Here is an 18,435-nt window from a genome sequence, read left to right as displayed (position 1 = left end):
AAAAAATTAAAAAAAAATAAAATATACGCTTCCTTTTATGGTCTCTGAACTCCTTCTGTAACCTAGGCATGTTGCAAACAATTATCAGTAGAATTTGAAGAATTATTACCGTTTTGTACCATCCTGAAACACTACTGCTACTCTCTCAAAAGGCAAGCTAACTTTTACTATTCCAGCCATATTAATATTTGCTTCTCTCATTTGCAGACTGCTTCTTTGAGGATTCTATCCCTTATATATCGTCGGGCTGTGAGTTATCGCCTGCCATTAAATGACTGATTTTCAAAAGCATGCTGCATTATCACTGTGAAATAAGTATATGTTTTGGACTACTTCAGAGCTAACCTGCTATAGCATTTTAGAGAAATCCGGGAATGTTACTGCTTTATGGATATTGAATAAATAATTGCTTGATGCTAAACCTGCCTGACCTCAACATGGCTTAGACTGTGATACTCAATTCATATTAACTGAAGTTTTCTGTGAAACATCTTTACCTCAATGGCATAGTATTTGCATTCTTTATGAACCCTTACTGTAATTTAGCCTGCCCAACATTGATTTTGATCTGGAATGACTTCTTTTTAGAATCATATGTCTAAATGAACTTTTTTGTAAAGTTTTTCTGCTGCGGATATTATTGTGACTTTGGCCTTGGTCCAGACTGCAAAGGAACCCCAGATCAGTCCATCTACTTTTTCACAAAAAATAAGTAAATACAATATTAAATGACATTGTACAAATCAACTTGTAAAACTCTATACTATGATGAATATATAGGCAACCAGTGTAGATGTTTATAATAATTCATTCGATGCAACATACTTATTTTGCTGAATATCTTTGGATCCTCTCTAGGGTAGGCCCCATTTGTATTTTATACAGAAACTGGAAATATGTTCTGAAATAAGCTGTGCTAATGTAGTGAACACTGCCAACAATAGTTAATGGTTCTTAATAAGATATTATTTATTCTTATTCCATATTTTTATTAAATGTAGGTGATCCTTCATTCTCAAAGACATATTGATATTTTAGGACAAATGTTTATAATGGAACATTTAAGACTTTGTATTTTAAAGACACACATTTGTGACAATAATTGCATTTACCTGATTGTAGTTTAGTTTTCTAACACCTTTTCAAGAAAAGTGACTTTTGAGCTTGTTAGACCTTTAAGATTCTATGTCTTATAGTCCACTGTTGGAATGTTTTCCACTTACCTTCACTCTTATCTCACGGTGTCCTGGGCAGTTTTGTCATTTATACCACTTCAGTTCACTTTACCTATCAGCTGGTCTGCATCAAATGCCCATTAAACTAGGCCCTAACCCATTCTTTGTCAAGATGCCCAACTTATGGACTGATTTCTCATGTATATATTTATATTTCGTTACATATATTGCATATTTATTTTCAGTCTGGGTGAAGAAATTCACAAAAAAATAAAACAGAACATCATAGAAGGTAGATAATCCTATAGACAATTGAAACAATATACAAATATTATTAGCAGAGTAGAAAAATAAATGTGAATTAATTTTAGTAGTAAATATGTGAGGAAAGCAGCAAGTGAGAACAGAGGGTCATAGTGAAGCAAGTGGGGAGGAAATTAGGTTATGTGTCTAGTGGAAAAGTACTTGCAGTCTGCTTTTTTATAGAGGTGCCTTTTGAATTGTGCTCTGAATGAGGTGAGAGTGGATACTTCTTTTAAGTGACGGGGGGGAGGTTGCTGGAGTTTGGGTACAAGAATGGAGAAGGACTGGTTGGTATAATGCAGTTTGGAGAGTGTGGAGTGAGGGAGTTCATTCGGAGAGGTTGTGGAGTTTGTAGAGAAGGTTTCATTATGGAGTTTGACTGCAAGAAGTGGAAGGCATCTGGCTGAAACAGTTTGAAAAGAAGAGACCCTAGTAGTAGCTCAACTCTGTAGAAGGCTGGTAGTCACTTAACTTTGAAAGAGTGATGCAGTGGTGTTCCAGGGGTGAGGGGGTGGTTGAGAATGAATTGGCACATTTGTTTTCAATGGACTATAATGTAAAAGATTTTTTCATGGAGGCTATGGCTATGATGGGGAGACCATATGCAAGTTGAGCAGTGAGGACTCCTTTGCCTATTGCAGCATTAGCTGGTCTGGAGAGAAACTGAGATATGTTCAAGGACTAGAATAAAACTAAATTAATCTTTTTCCTGGAGTTTTCAGTGTGTCTTTGGAAGTTAAGTGACTGGACTAGCCATAAACTTAAGTATTTAAAGTTTGTGTTTGTTTCTGTTGGGATACCATTGAGATCTGCAATGTTGAGATTTCCAGGAGCTTTTCTCTGTTTTTGTAAAATTCCAAATATCATACTTTTGTGGAAGGATTTAGTAGTAGCTTATGGTTGCTTAACCAATAATTAAGGGAGTGAAGGTCAGACTGAAGCTGAGTTTGAATAGTTGAATGTGAGGGACTGAATGGAAGAATAACCACATCACCTGCTTAAAAAGTGATTGGAAAATTAGGGAGATCAGAGGATAGTCTGTTAATAAAGACTGAAAACAATAGTGGGGTGTATATGAATCCATGTAGGACTTCTCTGGTAAGGGGTGCTGGAGGTGATAGGAATGACCCTGTTTTAATTCTGAAATACCTATTTGTTTAGAAATGTTGGAACTAGGTGACCATGTTAGAGCTAATCCCCATTTCTTTGAGGAACTGAAGGAGCAGGCAGTGGTCAATAGGTTCATAGGTGTTTACTAGGCTAATGACCACAAGGGACTTTTTAAGGCTAGCCATGCATCCCAAATCTCTGACAAGTTTTGATACCCTTGATAAGTATAAGCATGGGCCTGGGAGATTAACCATTTACACGTTACCTGTTTGCATCAAAGACATAGGTGCCAAACCAGGGATGAATTTCCAGTTTCCCATCCAGTTGTCCAAGTTGCACTTGAATTGGATTAGGGAGGAACTCTGCTTCACAGAGATGGGGAGCCTGTTCCATAGACATGGTAGTCTCTGGGATACATATCTATCTCTCCAGCAGGTCCTATTTATATCACAGGCAAGATTTACATCTTTAGAATGGGTAATTCTGGTACTGTTTGTTTTGTGGATATGCTGCAGGTCCATCACAGTGGGGTCTAACAATGACCTGTATGCCAGACATAGATCTCCCCTAAAAAGCCTGTAGGAGACAGAATACAGGGATAGGGCCTTGAAGCAATCTGCATAGGACATATTACTTACACCCTGTATTCTTTTAGTGAGGAATCTCTGTGGACATTCCATTTGTTGGATATGCCTGGTTAGGTACATACCAAAGTTGCCATTGTATTCAGCGATAGGTCTGATGAATGCCGAATACAGTGAAACAATGACTTCTTTGGACTTAGATGCCATACCTTTGTTTATAAGTTGCACAACATAAAATGATTTCCTCACCACTGTAGAAACATGATGATCAAAGGCTAGATTACTATGTGTGTCCTTAAGATCAAGAACTTTGGTAAGATCAATGAAGAGAACTCATGAAAGACACAGGTGGTCTGGAACTAGGCAGCTGGCAGGGCATGAGCTGGATAGTTTGAGAAAGCATTAAACCAGATATTACAAGGGTGCTTCCAGCTGAAAATAAGTAAATGTAAATATTCTGAAAATACCATGTATGAGTGGAGCTAGGAGAGGATGAGTTAATCGTGGTCACAGTTGTGAAATTTACAATGAACCATAGCCAGAATTATCCAAAGAAGTGTCACTATACCATAGGCAAGCCGTCACAGAAACTGACTCTTATTATAAGTGTACAAATCCTGTTGCTAACAGTTAGCTGTCAGGTGGCAGACAGTATATTTTGTTGTTTGTTTGTTTCTTGTTATCCAAGTTCCTGACTTAGTCCTAGCATTTTGACTGTGCATTCGGTCTCAGTTTTCCTTCTTTGTCACAGTCACTTGGTGGATTACTGCACCACTACAAAACAGAACATTGTGAAATCCAGTGTACTTGAGAATGTACTGTGAAAACTGTATATTTTGGAACCCTTTTCCTCTTAACACTGAAAAAAGCTTGCAGATTTGAATATATCCGTAATATACTGGTGAGACCATTTACATTCAAAAATAATATGGACAGTGATGCCTTTATGATAAGAAGTTATTATTCCCACCTGTTATGTATAATAACTTTTTGTGATGTCTAGTTACAACAGTTGTTTCTTGTCATATCCTTTTGAACCTAGGTAATGTCTTACAAGGCTTTTAGTTTTAATGAAAACCCTCAACCAAGAAAACAAACACAGCTCCAGAAAACCCAATACACTATTAACGTAATACAAACACACAAAACTATGCACATCTTCAAATAGTGAAGTTGAATCCTTCTAATAGGAACAATTGTCACAGACTGACAACTACACTCATATGCTTTAATTAACCTATAATGAAGGTTATTCATGTTAAGATGCATGGTACAGCCTGTGCTTCTACTTACTCGAAGTGCTGTCTGTTTTTGTCTTACCTTTATTCCTCTTCCAGATGTAGAAAACAACTTCAGTGCTTTCATAAAATATTATCTTTTAGCATTTGAAAGTATTCTATTTTTATTGTCCTTATCAGCTTTTCTCCGTACAAACATGAGAACCAGATACACAGTCGCCTTCATCTTCAAGCTTCTTATGTGGCATTGTGAACATCTATTTGCTAAAGGAAAACGTTTTATTGCATTCAATGTTCTTTTGTTTACCTGTTTCCACTTAAAAATTGTTGTTAGAGCAAGACAAGGGCCTTAATAAAATCATTCCCCTATGCAAAAGTAAGAAAAAACAAAAAAATAACTGAAACAGCTTTACTATATATACCTGCAGTATATGCCAAAAAAGAAAGACTAATGAGCTGCATTAAGAAGTGCAGAGTGCAAATAGCTATGCTACGGGATACACATTTGAAAAGAAATGACCATGTGAATTTGATAAAGAAAGGATTTCTGGATGGTTATTCAGCAGAATATCTGGGAGAAAGGAAAAAAGGGGGTACTTATATTAATTGCTCAAGGAGCTCCAATTGTGATAGAAAAGGGAAAAAAGATAATAATGGTAAATTTGTAGTAGTAAGAAGCCCACTGAACTTCCTATATATTCATATAATAAGCTGTAGCTTATTATATGAATATATAGGAAGTTCAGTGGGCTTTTTGTATTATTCTGTATACAATGTTATATGCTATCCTTGTCCACTTTATCTATTCACGCTGTCACATTTATTATTAATATTATTATGTTTGGTTATTGAGTCTAATTCTCATAATCTTGATTTATGTATTGTATTTTTGGGAGCGGGAACATACCACTTCCTTTATGGGTTGGGCATTTTCTCATTGGTTGAGTGTATTTATAAATATTCATGACTTATTGCTTTTGCTTTTTTGACTATGTATCACTGAAGAAGGCATTTTTTGCCGAAACCGGTCTGGTCATTAAAGTCATGTTTTTTTTGTAACCCGTTGGTGTTTTCATTTTCTTTCACTTTGACTCACATATCTGCTGGCCAACAGTGGTTTTTCTTGATGAAGAGAATTTGATAAAGTAACCTGGTATTTTATGAGTAGGGCAATGGAAGCATGTGCATTTCCTGACAAAGTAATAAGCAACATGGAAATAGAAAATAAGTTTTTCTAAACTGTGTTCAAGTAGCAAAAGTGCATTGAGCTTTTTCACATTTGACTGTCATCTTTAATCTGACAATGTCGCCTTAGATTAAATATAGGAAGGAAAGTGATACTGGGGCTTAACTAAGGCATCCCTTAAAATCAGATTCACTTTAAACAACCCACCATTGCGCACAAAACCCTTTTCCAACCTACCAATACCCCAATACTTGCTAGTCTCATTACCCAATATAAGAACCTTTCAACTTTACGCTCATCTAATAAACTACTTGTATCAACATGTAAATCTAATAACATGGCAGGAGATGCTCTGTTCTCAAATGCAGTTGGAAAGTATTGGAACCAACTCCCCCATGAACTTACATCACTGTCTTCATTTTCACTTTTTAAACACAATCTGAAACTCTATCTTAAAACCCATTGGTTATGTGCCTGTACAAATCCAGACTAATCTCATACTATACCCCAAATACCCTCTCTTAAGACCTAATTCCTGCTCTATCTGTGTCTTTTTAGATCAAGGCCTATCCTTGGCAAAAACATATCTTATCCTAGTAGAGATAATTTAAATACCTAGTTAAATTCTTCTTACTAATGAAGTCTTGTACATAAAGTCTAAAATATCTTATCTAATGCTTGTAACATGTTTTTTGTATAAACTGTTAAGATTCCTGGACTGTTTAAAATTTGTAGTATTTAACTGTATAACTAGTACCTGTATGTTAGCAGTCTAGTAATCTCTTGGAGCTTATCTCCCCAGGGCTCAACTGAAAATGGACATAAATCCAGTTAGACTATCCCGGTCAACAAATGTAAAATAAAATAACATAAAATAAAATAAATCTGATAACTGCAAGCTTAATCAGTGATTGAGATATACATAGATGGTGCTAGCATGTGACTGACATTCATATGAAATACAAGAACTTCTTAGGGGCCTTGCTTCTTTTCATGTCTCCTAATTAAGGTTTGTGGCCCTTGGTTTACCATGGAAGATAGTAGATGTTTACTGAATGAGAGCATGAATGAAGTCATACTTTTCAAAAGTTTTAGAGATCATAGGCTGGCACAGGGGCAAGGCCCACCGGCAACCTTGGTGACTTGTAACTGACTAATCATCTAAGAAGCCAAGAGTTTGGTTGAGAGAGTATCACCGAGCGACCATTGTCCAGTTCATCTGTCTCAGGGTTTTGGCTGGGCTGTATATTTCTCTGATGGAGAGCAGTGTGCACTGCACTCATACATGTATGCATGTGTATAGAAAAGTGGGAAGGCATACTCTGCATGTCATATGCAGTGATGTGCATAAGTATTACATTTCATTACATGCCCCACCCCTTGTGAACCATTATGGCATACAATCAAAAAGCCCCTTGATACCCAGGATAGTGTAGACCCATGATGTCACAATCTCCTCTTAGCCTGCATAAGATGGTTTCCCCAGGGTGTAGAGCAGCCAGAGACACTTAGCCAAGACTAACTGCTCAGTCAGAAGTGGGGAGGTCCAGAGAGTGAGGAAGGTCAATATCATGGTTAGCTGCCATGAGAAATCAAAAGTAAAGTTTTACAGATCATTGTAGGTAACTGAGTATGATGGAGGAAAGTTAAGAAATAAAATGTAATCAGACAGGAAAACTAATCAAAGGCCATGATGCAGATTTTTGCAATAAGTTTAATGCTGATTTCTTTACGTATGTTGAGACGGTATGCTGTCAAAAAAGCAACATAATTTTCTGTCTGTAAAATAGGGTTCCCAAATATTGTGTAGCATCTGTTCTCTGTATATATTTTGTTATGCTTAAGTAAGGTATCACAATTTGCTAATACTGTGTCTTCTCTTATTTCTTTCAGGGTGTGGTGGAAGAAAAAACAAAATCTAAAATTGCTAAAGACTATGATAAAGCTGGCTTTGTCAAGAAATGCTATGCAAGATTCTTCTGGAAGGACCGGTACATTTTGCTGCGTAAAAACCAGCTGCTGGTGTATGACAATGAGGTACTGAAAACTGCATCTTTTTGCATAGTGCAGTAAATTAGAAACACCAATGGCATATACAGAGTGCATCAGGAAATGTGCCTTGCATATCACTCTTCTTCTTTCGGCTTTTCCCGGTTAGGGGTCGCCACAGTGGATCACCTGTCTTTTACAGTGTCAAGTTGCCAGCCCGGCACCCAACCTTCCACATAAGACACACACACACACACACACACACACACACACACACACACACACACACACACACACACACACACACACACACTAACTCTTTGGGCCAATTTAGTGTCCAGTCCACCTACGACATGTCTTTGGGATGTGGGAGGAAACCGGAGTACCTGGAGGAAACCCACGCGACCACAGGGAGGACATGCAGACTCCACACAGAAGGCACCCCAGCTGAGGATAGAATGGGAGATCCTCCTGCTATGAGGTGACAACACTAACAGCTGCACCACCTTGGCCTTGCATATCACTGCTAGACTTAAATGTTGTTCAGTGACATTTAACATGTTGTACAGAAGATCATCAGGCTGTTTTGTGTTGCTGCTGAACTTTGCAGGAAAAACAATCAGTATTTTCATTCGTTTAGTCTTTTAGTTATCTGAGCAGATATTTCTACCTTAAGGATTATAAGGAGATAACTGAAGAAGACTGAGTGCCTTTATTGTTAATATAAAATTAGACTAGGTCTTACTATTATGCACAATACAGTTTTTGTATCTCATTTTACTGTTGTTTGAAATAATCTTAAAGGTAAATAGAAATGAAAACTAGTGTCAGACAATATCCTAGGCACAGAGTCTATGGTGTAGGCTATTAACTGTGTGAGCAAGTCACTTGACCAGCACTACTTCCATGTCTTATAAAATGATAGTTGAGTATAGTGGACTTGCCTGCATCACAGTTTAATAACATAAGAAAAGTTTTTGGCAGTTCTTTTTTCTTAGCTGTTTATGGTACAGCACACTCCACAAAGTTTTAATTCTTGATAGAAGGACTTGGTTATTACTCTTTACACTAGCATTCCACACTGGGTGGGTTTATGTGCCCTGGAATATTGGCTTAATAGAATTTCCTTGTATAGTCCCGGTTTTAATACATTCCTTGTATGCTTGGCAGAGCATGTCGTGTCTAAAAATGTATTTTTCTTTAATACCAAATGTTACTTGCAGTTGAAAGGTACAGCTATGGGTGCATCCTTTGCACCCATATATGCTGACCTTTTTATGGGTTATCTCGAGCAAATTATTATATATGATAATAACCATAATATTTTTCTTGGTGAAATTGATATCTGGTGTAGGTTTTGGATGACTGCTGGATGGTGTGGAACTTGGATGTTGTATATTTACAGGAATTTGTCCAGTATTTGAATGAAAACAAATGGGGTATTAGGTTTACCATTAATTATGATGTCTCTTCCATCTCTTTTTTGGATGTGACTATATCTAAACAACCTTATGGTACCTTGTCTAGTTCATTGTACAGAAAACCCTATCATTCAAAGACGTTAACTACATGCCACCAGCTGTCATCCAAAACATATTACAATATTCCTATGTCACAATTTATGCAAATACATAGAATCTACTCAAACATTGAAGATTATATACATTTTGATGAAGATTTAGTTAACCGCTTTAGGGAACATGGATATTCTCTGGCTAAGGTTAGGCAGACTAGTATGAAAGTGCAACTGCTCTCCAGAAATGACCTTCTTAAATATAAAACTCATCATCCTCAAGTGGACAACAAAATCAGGTTTATTACTACCTATGGTAGGGATACTCATGAATTTCTATATGTGGAACAGCACTGGGATATTATTTTGACTGATGATAGATTGCGTGATTTATTAGACAATAGATGTTCATTCTCTTTCCATAGGGGCAAAACCTTGGGAAGTCATTTTAGTCATTATAAACATTTTGTGCCTTTGGAACGCTCTTTACAAGTTACATTGGATGGTACATAAGTGGTGGGGTGTCACCCTTGTGGCCATTGCTCTTTCTGTAAATTTATTTGTCAGACTAAAGAGTTTTCAAGTAAAAATACCTCTAAGGTTTTTCTATTAAAGTGTTCGGTAATTGCAATACCGATCAGGCTATTAATCTTGTAGCCTGTTCATACTCAGCCTTTTATGTTTGCCAAATCTCCAGACCTCAAAATTGCGCATTTCAGAACATCTCAGCAACATTAGAAACAAACGTTTTGCAAATGCTTTATATAAGCATACCATTGTTCATAAGACAGCAACTTTTAAATTTATTGATGTTAAGTTGTCTATCTCGCCTTCATTCTTGCTGGTTGGGTTCGGAGCTGATCCTCGGCTCTGACTCGGCCATCTTCAAAAGCTCGAGAGCTGCTTACTGGCTCGAGGCCCCCTCCTCTATTCCATGATGCCTGGCACTAGATACCCAGATCTCATTTGCCGCTTCTGCTATGAGGTTGCGTTTACTGGCTCAGGTCATAATTTTCACTTTGTTCTTATATTTAAGCCTTTTTTGTACTTTGTTAGGTATACTTTTATTGTTATAGCTCAGAGTAGATTCTGTAGCAGTTTGTTAGTGTTTGCCCCCCCTTCAGCACTAATTTTCTCCTTAGAGAGTTTTTCCTTTCCCTCCCCCACCCCCGTTTACCTTTCAAAGTAAGCCGCTTTAGTTAGAGGCTTATCATTGTTTTATTTTTAAGGTAGACAAAAGTTTTCTTTTTAGTTCATTGTGGTAGCTTGTAGGTCTTATATTATTATAGTGTGTGTGTGTGTGTGTGTGTGCTGTTAGGGTGTGGTAACTTGTGTGAATTGTGTGTATTTTTTTTCAGTTACCTACTCTCCACTCTACTTGTTATTTGTATTTGATTTTCCTTTACAGGAATGTCTAAAGACACAAAAGTGTTGGGATTCAAGAAGTGTGACTCATGCTGTCAGAAAATGTCTTTGACAGATGGTCACACTTCTTGTGTCTACTGCTTGGGCTCCCTATACCTGCAGGACTCTTGCTCGGTGTATCACGCCTTTAGTCCAAGAGTCCTGCAGGAGCATAGGAATAAGCTTATCCTGAGGCGTTTGCATAAACCTGAAGGATCACCGGCCAAGATTCAGTCAATGAAACCTTCTAGGCCATCAAAGCCGTCGGCTCCCAGCTCGGAGCCGTTGCCGGGTATGACTTCTGCTTCAACTTCGGTTCCGGCTGGAACTGAAGTACCTATCTCTACGTCACCATTCCATGATGCCTGGCACTAGATACCCAGATCTCATTTGCCGCTTCTGCTATGAGGTTGTGTTTACTGGCTCAGGTCATAATTTTCACTTTTTTCTTATATTTAAGCCTTTTTTGTACTTTGTTAGGTATACTTTTATTGTTATAGCTCAGAGTAGATTCTGTAGCAGTTTGTTAGTGTTTGCCCCTCCTTCAGCACTTATTTTCTCCTTAGAGAGTTTTTCCTTTCCCTCCCCCACCCCCGTTTACCTTTCAAAGTAAGCCGCTTTAGTTAGAGGCTTATCATTGTTTTATTTTTAAGGTAGACAAAAGTTTTCTTTTTAGTACATTGTGGTAGCTTGTAGGTCTTATATTATTATAGTGTGTGTGTGTGTGTGTGTGTGTGTGTGTGTGTGTGTGTGTGTGTGTGTGTGTGTGTGTGTGCGTGTGTGTGTGTGCTGTTAGGGTGTGGTAACTTGTGTGAATTGTGTGTATTTTTTTTCAGTTACCTACTCTCCACTCTACTTGTTATTTGTATTTGATTTTCCTTTACAGGAATGTCTAAAGACACAAAAGTGTTGGGATTCAAGAAGTGTGACTCATGCTGTCAGAAAATGTCTCTGACAGATGGTCACACTTCTTGTGTCTACTGCTTGGGCTCCCTACACCTGCAGGACTTTTGCTCGGTGTATCACGCCTTTAGTCCAAGAGTCCTGCAGGAGCATAGGAATAAGCTTATCCTGAGGGGTTTGCATAAACCTGAAGGATCACCGGCCAAGACTCAGTCAATGAAACCTTCTAGGCCATCAAAGCCGTCAGCTCCCAGCTCGGAGCCGTTGCCGGGTATGACTTCTGCTTCAACTTCAGTTCCGGCTGGAACCGAAGTACCTATCTCTACGTCAACTTTGGCTCTGACTGGAGCCGAAGTACCTATTTGTCAGTCGGCGCCGACTCTTACGTCGGAACCATCAGGGAGTCGGAAACGCTCTAGGTCACCATCATTGGAGTCGATACACTTGGCTCCAGGGTCACCCTTATTGCAATCTGAGCGAAGTCATCGATCCCACTCTTCTCGGTCATCTAGGCTATCTGACCATGATTTGGAGAGAGTGGTGAGCAGGCTTTTAAAGTCACAGGCCCTAGCAAAAATGCTATCCAGCCCCCCTCACCAGGGTTCGGCTCTACCTGTTTCTACAATAGTTCCTCCTTCGACTCATCCCTTGAGTTTGGAGCCGGAGCATGCTGTGGCTGGAACCGTGGGTCCGTCGGCACTGATACCTCCCCTTTCTGTGCCGTTGTCAGCTCCGATCTCTTCCATGGTGCCGTCCTTGGAGGGATCTGGGTGCTGGGACTCCCTCGTCGGCTCCGAGGGGGCGACTGGCATCAGACCCTTGTCCAACCCCGTTCTCCCTCTCAGAGCTTCGGTGCAGGTGAGTTCGGCTCCTACATTGGCTTCGGAGCCATCCTACTCAGTGCCGGGAGGGATTCCGGTCTCTTCGGAGCAGGAGCCTTTTATAGCATCGGGGAGGGGCGCCTTCGAGGTCATGAGGAGTGTGCTGGCATCTGAGTCAGCCTCACGGTTGGCCTCATCGGCTCCTCCCCCCATGGTGCCTGCTCCTGCCTCTGCCCCTCCTCCAGACCCCAAGCGTGGGGAACAAGCGCTCTAGGGCACCCCATTGGGTGTATCTTCCTCTTCCGAGACCTTGCCTGTTCATTCAGAGGAGCCCACTCGAAAGAGAAAATCCCCTGAGTCTGTCACTTCAGATACCGATTTGGAGGAGTTGGAAGGGTCCCCGAGATCCCCCTCTGAGGACGTCTCCTTCTCAGACATCCTTGAAATTCTTAGGCAAAGGGGGAACTGGACTACCCTTAACCCTTCTGAGGATGTTGGTATTCTGGACGCGTTTGGTTCCTGACCCTCCACCTCCTGGGTGTCTCCGCCTTTCGATCCACCAATGTCGGTGGTGGCTCAAAAGGCATGGTCAGCTCCAGACACAATGGAACCAGCTCCCCGTAGGCCCACAAAATTCATCACCGCCCCTCAGGACAAGCAATTTCTGACCAAGGGTGTTCCCGTTGATGCCATGCTGGTAGCAGCGGCCACTAAAAAGGAGTTGGCTGAAACTTCTTCGTCTGTCCATCCCCCTAATAAGGAATCTAGGAGGATGGAAGGGTATGGGAAGCGGATGTTTTCCTCAGCAACCTTTTCCATGAGGTCTCTGAACTATTTGTGCCATTTTACCCACCTTCAAAGGGATCTCAGTAAAGAGTTAGGAGATACCCTTCAAGATCCATCAGCTGCGGGGGCTCAGGCTAAGATTGCCTCCCAGCTGGCGACTCTAAATTCTGTAGTAAACTCCTCCATGCGGCTCATCTCTTATGCAGCCGATGGAGCGAGTAGGGCCGCAGGCACAGTTGTGGCTTTGAGGAGACATGCTTGGATGCGGTTATGCAACTTTGTGGAACCCTTTAAGGCATCTTTCACCAACACCCCCTTTGATGGTTCTGCTCTGTTTGGACCACAGATGAAGGATACCCTTACCAGGTGTGAGCAGGAAGGCAAGACTCTCTCTGCCGTTGGAGTCCATTTTTCCACTCCTTCAAGACCGTATCCCAAGGGTCAGAAGAGTGGGAAGATGTGGTTCTGGAAATCCCAGGGAGCCATGCCTGACACACGTGGAGAGTTCCCCTCCAGGGGCAGAGGAGGGAACAACAATAGACACCACCCTAGGGGCAGGGGGGGTCCGCAAAATCAGCGCCAAAGAGAATCTTCCAGCATCCCTGAAGTGCTGCCCAGCTGTCCACCTTAGGAGGCAGTTGGCGGAAGATTATCCCTGTACCCAGAAGCCTGGCAAAGTATAACAAAAGACAATTGGGTACTTTCTATCATATCCAAAGGCTACAAAATCCCCTTCTTTCACACTCCCTACATTCCCAACAAATCCCTTCCAGACATTCCACCCAATCTAAGGGACCAAGCAGTTCAAGAAGTCTCAAAACTGCTAAGAAAAAGGGTCATCCAGCAAGTCCCAGCAGACCAACAAGGATCCGGAATTTACTCAAGGTCCTTTTTGGTACCAAAAAAGACAAGGGACTAGAGACCCATTCTGGATCTCAGCAGACTGAACAGGTCTGTTCAAAGAACGAAGTTCCAGATGGTCACGCTACAGTCCATTTTATCCTTTCTGGGTCAGGACAATTGGATGTGCTCCATAGATCTTCAGGATGCGTACTACCATATTAAAATGCACAGATGCTCCAGAAGATTCCTCCGGTTCCGGCTGGGAGCCAGTCATCATCAGTTCAGAGCGCTGCCCTTTGGTCTCACCACAGCCCCCAGGGTGTTCACCAAATGTTTGGTAGTAGTCACCGCTCACTTGAGACGGCAAGGATTCCAGGTGTTTTCATATCTAGATGACTGGCTCCTTACTGCAACCACCAGGTATCACCTGCTGCTATCCAGAGACTACACCATTCAAACGTGCTCCACTCTAGGCATCACAATAAATTTTGAAAAGTCTGCATTGTCGCCTTGTCAATCTATCACCTTTATAGGCACAAACTTAAACACAAAGGACATGTCAGCGACTCTACCGGTAGACAGACTGTTAGCCATTCGACGACATGTGCAGGTCTTATTAGGATGCAAAAAGATTCAGGCCAGATTTGTCCTAAAAACATTGGGTCTCATGGCAGCAGCTATAATACTATTCCTCCTTGCACGCTTTCAGATGAGGATTCTTCAGTGGATGCTGTTCACACAATGGTCTTTCCAGCAACTCCCAATGTCTCACAGGATAATGATCACACAGTCATGCAAAAACCAACTTGTTTGGTGGATGGTTTCCCCTTCATTACACCAGGGCAGACCATTCAGTAGCTACGGTGACCACGGATGCCTCCTTGATCGGGTGGGAGGGAGGCATTATCAGGGCAGAACAGTCCAAGGCACCTGGCAGCCTCACGAATACCACCTGCATATCAATGTCTTGGAGATGAGAGCTGTGCTTTTAGTGTTGCAAGCTCTTCAGAACTCTCTTCCCACCAGGACCATTGCAATTCAAACAGACAATATGTCAGTGGTATGGTACATCAACAAGCAGGGCGGAACCAAGTCATACCCCTTATGTCGAGAAGCACTCAGACTTTGGCAGTGGGCAATCTCTTCTCAACGGTTTCTGATAGCAGCGCACATCCCTGGGAAGTCCAACGTTATAGCAGACAGGCTGAGCAGAGCAATTCGCATGCCTCACGAGTGGTCTCTCAATCAGACTGTGGCAGACAGAATCTTCCGCAAATGGGGTCAGCCTTGCTGCGACCTTTTTGCCACCCCCTTCAACAGCAAGTGCAACAATTGTTTCTCTCTCCTACCTCTTCCCGGACACCTCCCCAGAGATGCTCTAGTTCACGATTGGCCCCAGGGACTTCTTTATGCATTCCCTCCATTCCCCCTGATTCCCAAACTAATTCAGAAAGCTACCACACTGGGATGCAAGATGATCCTCATTGCCCCTTACTGGCCTCGACAAATTTGGTTCCCCTTCCTGCATCATCATTTTCTAGAGCAGCCCTGGACCCTGGACCCAATTCCAGATCTCCTGATCCATCAATCGGGCGGGCTGCACCAATCTCTTCAATCCCACCAGCTCACTGCTTGGTTTCTCCACTTCCGACTTTAGCCAGGCTTCCCAACATCTCCCATTCGGTGCGTGAAATCATCTTATCCTCGCATAAGTCAACCACTAGAAAGACTTATGCCAGTAAGTGGAAACGTTTTTCCTTATGGGCAGAGAACAGGAATATAGATCCCTTTTCAGCCCCTGTGCACCATATTTTAGATTTTCTAGCAGAACTTTTTCGAACTGGATCCTCTTCTGCCACGATTAGAGTTCAGCTAGCTGCAATTTTAAACTTTCATATGGGCCTATCCGATTCAAGCATCATGTCCCATAAGCTTTGTAAAGCCTTACTGAAGGGGACCACTCTACTCAGGCCCTCAGTAAGAGATCCCCCACCTCCGTGGGATCTGAATTTGATTTTAGCTTCCCTGATACTGCCCCCCTTTGAACTGGCAGCTTCTTGTTCCTTGAAGTTTCTTTCTTGGAAAACCCTTCTTTTGGTTGCAGTTACATCGGCCAGAAGAGTTTCTGAACTTCAGGCTCTTTGTGTTCATCCTCCTTACCTAGTTTTTCACAATGATAGAGTTTCTCTTCAGACTAATCCTTCCTTTCTCCCAAAGGTTACTTCTGATTGTAATTTGAATCAGTCCATTGAACTGCCCGTGTTCTTTCCGGATTATTCCAACAAGGCAGAATACAAATTACACCAGTTGGACGTCCATAGACAATTACGCTTTTACTTGCATAGGACCAAGCAATTCAGAAAATCAGATCAGTTTTTTCTGTCTTACGCTGAAGGAAAACAAGGCATACCGGTGTCAAAAGTCACCTTATCTAGGTGGTTGTCTTCTACTATTACCTTTATATATCAGTTGAGAAATAAAGACCTTCCTGCTAAACCCAAAGGTCACTCCACCAGAGCTTTAGCTACTTCTGTGGCTTTTCAGGGTAGATTGCCAATGGAAACTATTTGTACGGCAGCTACCTGGGCTAATTCGCATACCTTCATTTCACGTTATAAGCTGGATGTGGCTTCCAGAAGCAGAGCTGATTTTGATTCCACTGTTCTGAAGAGTCTGTTCTGATGAGCCACCCAGGATTGAGGTGCTAGGGAACGCTGTTCCAACCAGCAAGAATGAAGTCGAGATAGACAACTTAACATTAAGAAGTTATGTACCTACCATAACTTTCCATGTTAGTTGTCTTCTTCTCACCTTCTTTCTTGCGTCCCACCCTCCATCCCCCTATCCTAGTAGACCGACAAGAGTTCCTTAGGCTTCTTTATCACTGGCTGAGTCTTCTCTGGCTGTTACTTCTGACTGTCAGTCTCTCCAATAGTTTCCTGTATCCTGCTACAGTTATTGTATTATCATGATTATTATTATTATGTCTGTAGTTATGTTACCAAACAAGATCTGGGTATCTAGCGCCAGGCATCATGGGATATAGGAGGGGTCTCGAGCCAGTAAGCAGCTCTCGAGCTTTTGAAGATGGCCGAGTCAGAGCCGAGGATCGGCTCCGAACCCAACCAGCAAGAAAGAAGGTGAGAAGAAGACAACTAACATGGAACATTATGGTAGGTACATAACTTCTTGTTATTGATAGAATTTTGGGACATAGATCCCTGAAAACAGGTTGGCATAAATTTTTGAATAAAAAGGTAAAATCTTGGATTGTGAATCTAGGTGGATTATTTCCACCTGGTCTTAATGAACATTTATAATAATTGTTTAATTCATGTTCAATTATTCCATTGCATTTTGGTATATAATGTGGTGCTTATACTGATTGTGTTTCACATTGAAAAAGGCCACTGGGCCGAAACCGGTCTTTTTTTTTTGTGTTTTTACACATTAAAATATGGGTGCTGGCTTTTTGTTGTTGTCAAAGATCAGTATAGTCAGAAAGCCCAATAAGAGATATTAGCCTGATGTTGTAGAGGTAGCACATCTAACTGCCAATTAGCAATATGGATTTAGGGATAAGTCTGGGCTGCTTCTAAGAGTTTAAAGGAAATGTAGGATCAAACAGCTGTTAAATTTTCTGTGTATGGTAGAAGTATCCCAGTATATCACCAAACCTTTGGGAAAGCTGTATTAGTTGCTATATGCCAGGCACACACTTAGGATGCTGGCAGACTGCATGGAGTGACAGCTAAAAACAGTTGAAAAAAAGCTTGAAGGAACCAGTATATTTGGCTATCCACTGATCTAGCACACCAGCTACAGGAGCTTGACTGCTTAGAACAGGACACTGAAAAACACTAAAAAGTGTCTGCTAGATTACGTTCTCAAGACTCGAAGGTCCCATACCTCAGGAAGCAATTTTTCTTTTCTGACTGTACTCAGCAAAAGATCTGAAGTGCAGATGAGTGGCATAGGGCTAGGAAATCAGGTAGATCTTTTACAGTCTATCTCAGGGGTCATTGTATGGAATCTGTTACCCCAAGAAGTAAAGTACAAATCTTGCATTTATCTCATCTGGTCTGTAACTGATAGCATTGCACTAATATTAGTGACTGAAGCTGTTTTGTATCAAAAACAAGTGCATTGCAGTCATTTAAGAACACTATGATGCAATTGGAGAAGAAAAGAAAGCCTGTGGCCAAGATTCAGTAATGCCTACATTAAGTGTACACTAAGTGTGCACCATTCTGAGTGACTAGAGAACACAGGCCTAACTCCTATCTTTTCTTCCTAATTTTAGTTTTCCCTACTGATTTTCTTGCATCCATAAATACTGAGGGGTATTCATAAAGGTTATAGCACAGTGTAGACTGCATGCACACAAGTGTAATCTTTCTGAGTGAAAAGAGCACAAAAACATGGTAGGGATCTTCTTGAATACAGACCATGTACACTTAGTGTAGGTATTACTGAAACTGGCCCTTCGTTTACTGAATAAAACACATTTCCTCAATAATATTCATCTAAAAACACAATGATAAAGTGTGACTGTTGCAAAATAATACAGTCTGTGGCCT

General features: G+C 41.1%; 1 protein-coding gene across 1 annotated transcript in view; it reads left to right on the top strand.

Moving 5' to 3' along the window:
• The window catches only part of PLEKHO2 (pleckstrin homology domain containing O2), a 1,330,687-nt gene that overhangs the window by 273,745 nt on the left and 1,038,507 nt on the right, over nt 1–18,435 (top strand). The window contains exon 2 of the mRNA XM_044078679.1: nt 7,490–7,633. Within this exon, the coding sequence (XP_043934614.1) occupies nt 7,490–7,633 (144 nt within the window). The remainder of the gene's footprint in view (nt 1–7,489; nt 7,634–18,435) is intronic.

Source organism: Protopterus annectens, chromosome 7.part1, assembly GCF_019279795.1.
Source record: "Protopterus annectens isolate FY-2018-M chromosome 7.part1, PAN1.0, whole genome shotgun sequence".
Taxonomy (NCBI): Eukaryota; Metazoa; Chordata; order Ceratodontiformes; family Protopteridae; genus Protopterus; species Protopterus annectens.
This window is presented reverse-complemented; position numbering and strand designations above follow the sequence as displayed.